Genomic DNA, 8,464 nt, shown 5'->3' with positions numbered 1-8,464 from the left:
CTGAAACATGTTTGGAATTCTCATTAGTTGCAGCTGTTGCTGGGGCAATATTTGCCTCACTCTGATATACATTCTTTTTAACACATGTCTTTGAAGAGATTCTCTCTCAGACAAAAATCACAGCATCATGTCTTTTAGTGGTGTAATACGTATTAAGTATGATACACAGATGACTATTTTAATTTACCATATTTTTAACGTGTATAAGGAAACCCCTAATTTGGGGAGCTTAAAATTTGGAAAAAAGGTTTTCTAAGGGATTACAATACTATCCATGTTTAAGAAACCCCCATATCTTTTAACCTAATTTTTGACAAAAAAGGGTTCCTTATACACGTTAAAATAAGTTAATTCATTTTCAATCATGCCAGTTTTACTGTTAATACCATCTCTAAAGATAATGGTAACAGTCTGAACAATTTCCATTTTTGTCTCACAACATTATTATTCAATGCTGTATTCTTCAAAATCATTTTCTTTAATTTTATAATTTCCTGTTTTTCTGTTTTATTTCTTTAAAAATAGTCACCTTCAACCGTATTCAGAATAACACAGAAGATATTAAATGTTTGAAAATACAATTCTATCTCATTATAAATGCTAAGTACATATTAATTGTTCGCAGGGACACCATATTTCGTTTTGCAACCATAGCAGAGTCCCAAGTATATTAAAGGTTTATAAGTCAATACTGTATCACACTTTTCCTGTTTGCAGCCTGTTGTTCTCGTTTCAAGTGTATCTCTACAGATATTTTATCAAAGTCAGATCCAGCACCAAACATAATGAAACATCATGACGGTCAGTGCTGGCTCTATAGAAAATCTGTAGAGACAAAAACTGAAGAAATATATGTTTCTTTATTACCCACAAGGGGCTAAACATAGAGGGGACAAACTGAAGAAATATAAATGATAGATGATCACTTATCGTTCATAATGAACCAGATAATTTTAAAATTCTTTAACATAGGCGTAGAAGTGGATGTGTGGTAAGTAGCTTGCTTACGAATCACATGGTTCCGGGTTCAGTCCCACTGCGTGGCACCATGGGCAAGTGTCTTCTACTATAGCCTCGGGCTGACCAAAGCCTTGTGAGTGGATTTGGTAGACGGAAACTGAAAGAAGCCTGTCGTATATATGTATATATATGTTTATATGTATGTGTGTATATGTTTGTGTGTCTGTGTTTGTCCCCCTAGCATTGCTTGACAACTGATGCTGGTGTGTTTATGTCCCCGTCACTTAGCGGTTCAGCAAAAAAGACCGATAGAATAAGTACTGGGCTTACAAAAGAATAAGTCCTGGGGTTGAGTTGCTCGACTAAAGGCGGTGCTCCAGCATGGCCGCAGTCAAATGACTGAAACAAGTAAAAGAGTAAAAGAGTAAGAGTATGATTAATTTCTCAGGGTCTCAACCCCACCAAAGTCAACTTTTTTCAGGGTCAATGAAATAAAGTACCAGTCAAATACTGGAGTCAATGGAATTGCAGGCCTTGTGCCCAAATCAAAAACCCTGTTTGTAGTTTCTCGATAAATTAATCAATTTAAGGTGGTGATGTGGCAGAATTGTTAGCACACTCAGGCAAAATGCTTCACAGCATTTCATGCCTTTATGATCTAAGTTCAAATCCCACCAAGGTCAACTTTGCCTTTTATCCATTTGGGATCAATAAAATAAGGACCAGTTGAACACGTGGGTGGGGGTTGGAGGGTGATGCATTCAACTTACCCTCACCCAAAATTACTGGCTTTGCGCCAAAATTTGAAACCAAGAAATTTACCAATTTAAGAGAAATTGATGAATTCCTGTCGTTTAAAGAGCAATAATTCTTAAAAGTTGTTTCATGTTTTTGTTGATGTCAATATCTTTAAATTTCCAATCCAAAGCTGAGAAGTCTGCAACTTCGATTCCTTCTTTCTTCACATTTCCATCTTGAGATAATTCAGATTGCTTCAAGCTGAAAGCAGAAATTTTAAAGTTCTTAAAAAAATTCTCTTGTTTTTGTTTAATCATCATTTTTCTTTTTCTTTACATTTTTTTATGGTAGACAATGTATCTAGAACTCCTTTGTCTAATGTGCTTTTCTTTTTCAAGACAATACAATATAATTTGAGAGAAAATTGGTTGTTATTTTTAGCAGGTCGACTGATAACATAAGGGATTTTTTCATTGGTTCATATTTCAAGAGGTTACTTTTATTTTTAAGCCCTAGGTCAGCCCTTATTGAGCAAATTTATGACATGACCATCCTGACTTTTCAGATATATTCAACACTACATTTATTTCTTTACTGCCCACAAGGGGCTACACATAGAGGGGACAAACAAGGACAGACAAACGGAGTAAGTCGATTATATCGACCCCAGTGCATAACTGGTACTTATTTAATTGACCCCGAAAGGATGAAAGGCAAAGTCAACCTTGGCAGAATTTGAACTCAGAACGTAGCGGCAGACGAAATACTGCTAAGCATTTCACCCAGTATGCTAACGATTCTGCCAGCTCGCCGCCTTATATTCAACACTACGTTATCTAATTTAACACTATGTTATCTAATGTGTCACTTTGGCATGATCTGAGGTGATTTGACTGCTTGTTCTAGCAAATCGAGTGACCATCTGGAAGCTCCCTCTGTAGTCTGTACTTATTTATTGGCAGAAGTTCAAATTCTTTCATATAAATTATACACACCTTTCAAGCTATTAAACCTTAAAATTAGAACACCTTATACATGAGAACTATTTTTACCCCACCTCAACTGGATGGCCATATCTGAGATGGCATGACTAAACATTCATTAAGGCAAGTATTCTATGGCCCAATGCCCTTCACATTGCCATTTGTTTCTAACCTAGTTAATATTTCCCTGTGGCCTGATGTGATTTTGAGCAGATTTGACTGCTATTTTTCACAGGTCAAGAAACTGAGTAAAGGCTGCATCATCATCATCATCATCATCATCATCGTTCACATCATTGCAGTCATTGAAATCTTTGGCATTGATATCATTACCATCACCATTCTCCTCCTCCTCCTCCTCCTCCTCCTCATCATCATCATCATCATCATCATCATCATCATCATCATCATCATCATCATCATCATCATCATCATCATCATCATCATCATCATCATCATCATCAACAACAACAACAACATCATCATCATCAATATTTTGATTATTTAATATACAAAGAAATATTTTACCCAAATAAAATTGAATATCATTTTATTCCTGGTACTTTTTTTTTTCATAAATTAAATTTTTTTTAGAAATTTCATTTTTTTTTTCTCCTTATTGAACGCAAAAACACCAAAAACAAAATGGTAAAAACCTTTTAATGCTGGAGTCTGTGAGTCGTTCTGCTAATGCTGCCATTCCAGCAAATAGTTTATAATCAATAGTAGAAGTCTCATTAAGGTTAACGAGGCTGCCAATTATCTTTAGCTTCTCAACACTAAAACTGTTTACAGCAACATCTTGTAAAGCAACTTCAAGATTCTATAATTGTATAATTAAAAAAGAAAAATTACATTCAATTACTTTTTAATAATAATAATAATATAATAATAATAATAATAATAAGCATTGTGTACAGTGCTCAGGTGCACTACAACTCATCTAAAGTGTATATATAATCAGGTGTAGTTTCGGCGGATTTCGGAAAGCATGAGGGCCTTAAAGGATGCAGTGTCATGGCAGTCAACAACTGATGCAGGCAGTTTATTCCATGCTTCAGCAACTCTGAGCGTGAAAAAATGTTTCCGAAAGTCATGGGAGCTGTGTTGTTTTCTGACTTTGTAGGCATGTCCATGTGTGTTAGACACATGGAGATCAAAAAGGTGTTCAGTGTTGTTGTTGGTGATGTGGTTGATAACTTTGTGGGTGTTTACCAAGTCTGTCGCCAGACGCCGGAGCTTCAGTGAATCCATGCCCAGGGAAACAAGGCGCTCCGAATATGGTAGGTGTCTGATGGAGTGTATGCGTTTGGTTGCACGTCTCTGGACAGATTCCAGGAGGTCAATGTTCTGAGCAAGATAGGGGTTCCAAACTGATGATGCGAATTCCAAGTGTGGTTGTACCATAGCTGTATACAGTTTTAAATAGATGGCTGGAGAGCGGCTAACAAAAGTCTTGCTGAGTGATGCCAAGACACCCTCGGCCTTCTTGACAATTTTAGAGATATGCTTTGTCCAACGCAAATCACTGCTGACAGTGATGCCTAGGTCACGCTCGCAAGAGGATTTCTTGATATCAGTGTTGTGGAGGGAGTATGTGGACACAGGGTTTTTTCTCCCAAAATGCATGGTGGTACACTTGTCCACAGCCAGTTTCAGTTGCCAGTCTGTGATCCATTGCTGCATTGTGTCTAGGTCTGATTGCAGGAAAGAGTTGTAGACATCAGGATCTGTCCTCTTGATTTCAAGGTACAGCTTGATGTCGTCTACATATTTCAATACTGTGGCATTCTTTAAATTGGCATCTATGTCATTAATGTATGCCACAAACAAGAGGGGACCAAGGACAGATCCCTGTGGTACACCCGATGACATCTCATATGGTGTAGAATGCTGTCCTAGAACTGTGACTACCTCCTTTCGGCTGAGAATGAAGGATTTCAACCAGTTAAAAAGGTCATCCCTCACACCCATTGCAGAGAGTTTCACCACAAGCCTTTTGTGTGGCACAGAGTTGAAAGCCTTAGCAAAGTCAAGGTAGACTTTTTAATTGAGGAAAGTCAGAGATAATTAGCATATTTAAAAATTAAGAAACATAACACCAGCTACATGAAAATCAATAGTTAAATTAGCATTAAGATAATTAACATGTTAACCATCACATATACCTCTAGTGTGGAGGCACAATGGCCCAGTGGTTAGGGCAGTGGACTCGCAGTCATAGGATCGCGATTTTGATTCCCAGATTGGGTGTTGTGTTTATTGAGCAAAAACACCTAAAGCTCCATGAGGCTCCAGCAGGGAGGTGGGTGGTGAACCCTGCTGTACTCTTTCACCACAACTTTCTCTCACTCTTTCTTCCTGTTTCTTTTGCACCTGTATTTCAAAGGGTCAACCTTGTCACACTCTGTGTCACGCTGAATCTCCCCGAGAACTTCATTAAGGGTACACGTGTCTGTGGAGCGCTCAGCCACTTGCACGTTAATTTCACGAGCAGGCTGTTCCGTTGATTGGATCAACTGGAACCCTCATCATCATAACTGACGTAGTGCCACGTATACCTCTTGTAGCTCATCGCAAACTTCACACAACTGCCTTATGCACCTTCTGTGGTACATCTTCATAATTTGAGAAAATATTTCACTCTGTATCTTAGACATGGTTTCAAGGATACTTAAATAAACCTTTCTATTGGAAGCACAAGGCCTCAAATTTGGGGGAAGGGATTAAGTCAATTACAGCCCCAATGCATAACTGGTGCTTGTTTAATCGACCCCGAAAGGATGAATGGCAAAGTCAGCCCTGGCAGAATTTGAACTCAGAATGTAGCAGCAGACGAAATACCGTTAAGCATCTCACCCAGCATGCTAACGATTCTGCCGGCTTGCCACCCTAGGATACTTAAATAATACAAGTGCTAAATATTAAGGTGGCGACCTGGCAGAAATGTTAGCATGCCAAGCGAAATGCTTAGTGGTATTTCACCTGTCTTTACGTTCTGAGTTCAAATTCTGCTGCGGTCAACTTTACCTTTCATCTTTTCAGGGTCGACTAAATTAGTACCAGTTATGCACTGGGGTCAATGTGATCAACTTAATTTGTTTGTCCCCTCTGTGTTTAGCCCCCTGTAGGCAATAAAGAAATCATCATCATCATCATCATCGTTTAGCGTCCGTTTTCCATGCTAGCATGGGTTGGACGGTTCTACTGGGGTCTGTGAAGCCAGAAGGCTTCATCAGGCCCAGTCAAATCTGGCAGTGTTTCTACGGCTGGATGCCCTTCCTAACGCCAAACCAATCCGTGAGTGTAGTGGGTGCTTTTACGGCCACCCGCACTGGTGCCAGACAGAGCTGGCAAACGGCCACGAACGGATGGTGCTTTTTATGTGCCACTGGCACGAGGGCCAGATATGTATATATGTATCATTATCATCATCATTTAACGTCCATTTTATATATATATCATCATCGCCATTTAATGTATGCTTTTCTATGCTGGCAGGAGCTGGCATGGCTAAAGGCCACACCAGGCTCCAGTTGTTCATTTTGACTTGCTTTCTACAGCTGCATGCCCCTCCTAATGCCAACCCCTTTACAACACCACCATTTCATACACACACATACACACACTCATGTATAGAACCAACTTACCTTATATTCTATCATAAACGTGGCAGGAGTCTGATATTTCTTGAAGACAGTTTTGTAAAGACTGTGGAATTGAGACGTAACAATGCAGTACGTTCTTAAATACTCTTCAGGACTTGAAGCTGCAGAAAGAATTCAACCCTTACAACTAAGAATCGCTACATACAATATATATATACATGCATACAATATATACACACACTATATATACACAATATATACACACACTATATATGCACAATATATACAATAGGTGTGACTGTGGGGTAAAAAACTTGCTTCCCAACCACATGGCTCTAGGTTCAGTCCCACTGCATGGCACCTTAGGCAAGTGTCTTTTATTATAGCCTTGAGCGGAGCAAGGCCTTGGGAGTGGATTTGATAAATGGAAACTGAAAAAAGCCCATCATGTGTGTGTGTGTGTGTGTGTGTGTGTGTGTGTGTGTGTGTGTGTGTGTGTGTGGAGTGTGTGTATGTCTTTGTGTCTGTGTTTATTCCCCACTGCCATTTGACAATGTGTGTTGGTGTGTTTATGTCCCTATAACTTGGCAGTTCAGCAAAAGTGACCGATAGAATAAGTAGGGAAGAATTCCAACTATGTTTCATGGTTTGCTCCCTCAGCAGCTCCTTTATAGGATCCAGTGGCTAAGGACATCATCAGTAGGACCCACATCCTGTTTTGGCCCCTACCGCTCTACCGATTTCGACATGTCAGCCCCCACCACTTTTTGGATTTCTCTTCAGCACTGGGGTCGAGTGTGTTTTTTTCTTTTTTCTTTGGCTTTTTATTCTTTGGTTTCTTTGATGCTGCATCAATGAATATCAGCAGACGAATGGCCACCCTGCCAAATTTCCCTTTAAATACTTACTGGTAGGCTCCAGCAGCCTAGGTTTTCAAAAAAAGTAGTACTAGTTTTGTTCAACTAAAAGCTCTTCAAAATGGTGCCCCAGTATGGCCGCAGTCTAATGACTGAAACAAGTAAAGAATAAAAGATGATCTACATAATATATACAGACTACATGTGATGATGTTGTCTCAGTGAGTTTTGGTATTATTACATGTGATAAGCTGCCATGTGATCATGCTGCCGCTATATTTAATAGAAACTGCTACATGTGATATGCTACTATATTTAATAGTCACTGCTACATGTGATATGCTACCATGTGATCATGCTGCTGCTATATTTGATAGCCACCGCTACATGTGATATGCTACCATGTGATCATGCTGCAGCTATATTTAATAGTTACTGCTACATGTGATACGCTACTATGTAATATGCTACCATATGATTATGCTGTCGCTATATTTAATAGTCACTGCTACATGTGATATGCTACCATGTGATTATGCTGCCGTTATATTTAATAGTCACTGCTACATGTGATATGCTACCATGCGATCATGCTCCTCTATACTTAATAGTTACTGCTGCATGTGATATGCTACAATGTGATCATGCTCTGCTATATTCAACAGTCACTGCTACATGTGATAACGTTGTCACATGGGGTATACTTCCTCATTATATGACAATAATGTGTCCACTACATGTAAGAATGTTACTATTACATGTGATATGATAATGTTACCTCGATATATGATAGTGCGGCAGCAACATATCTGATAATGTTACTGCCACATGTCTGGAGTAAATGAGAAGCTCAAACAAACAAGTTAATCTCCAAGATAAACTTCACCACTTCATCTGATAATCTCGTCACATGATAACATATCACATGCAGCAATATCGTCATGCACTGAGACAATATTATCACATGCAGTGGAGGATACATTGTCAATTATTCAAACAACATCACATGAAAACAAGCACAAAGAAAGTTAATCTCCTAGATAATCATATCTGATAATCTGTGTGGGATTATTGTGGATTATTTACCTTCAAGTTGTCGACTGTCAACAGGTAACTCAAAGCGACAAGGTTTCAAACTAAAGTCAAGTTGTTCTTTAAGCCAAGATTGCATAATCTCTTTCTGAAATGAACAGAAGGAATCAGGAATGGGAAACATACACTTTTTCAGACAGAAACTATGTAAAATCCTCATGTGTGTGTGTGTATACATACACACACACACACACATCACATCACATCACCGTCATCTGTTTCTCAT

General features: G+C 38.8%; 1 protein-coding gene across 1 annotated transcript in view; it reads right to left on the bottom strand.

Annotated features, from left to right (window-relative positions):
* Positions 1–1,288: 1,288 nt before the first annotated feature.
* Positions 1,289–8,464, bottom strand: part of LOC115232358 — a 63,249-nt gene continuing 56,073 nt past the window's right edge. Inside the window, exons 11-14 of the mRNA XM_029802204.2 lie at positions 8,233–8,326; positions 6,332–6,450; positions 3,338–3,504; positions 1,289–1,959 (exon numbers count right to left, since the gene is read on the bottom strand). Coding sequence (XP_029658064.1) covers positions 1,815–1,959; positions 3,338–3,504; positions 6,332–6,450; positions 8,233–8,326 — 525 coding nt within the window. The 3' untranslated portion in view covers positions 1,289–1,814. The remainder of the gene's footprint in view (positions 1,960–3,337; positions 3,505–6,331; positions 6,451–8,232; positions 8,327–8,464) is intronic.

The sequence above is a fragment of the Octopus sinensis genome, linkage group LG1 (assembly GCF_006345805.1).
Source record: "Octopus sinensis linkage group LG1, ASM634580v1, whole genome shotgun sequence".
NCBI classification, from domain to species: Eukaryota; Metazoa; Mollusca; class Cephalopoda; order Octopoda; family Octopodidae; genus Octopus; species Octopus sinensis.
The sequence above is the reverse complement of the archived record's forward strand: the minus strand, read 5'-3'. Positions and strand labels throughout refer to the sequence as shown.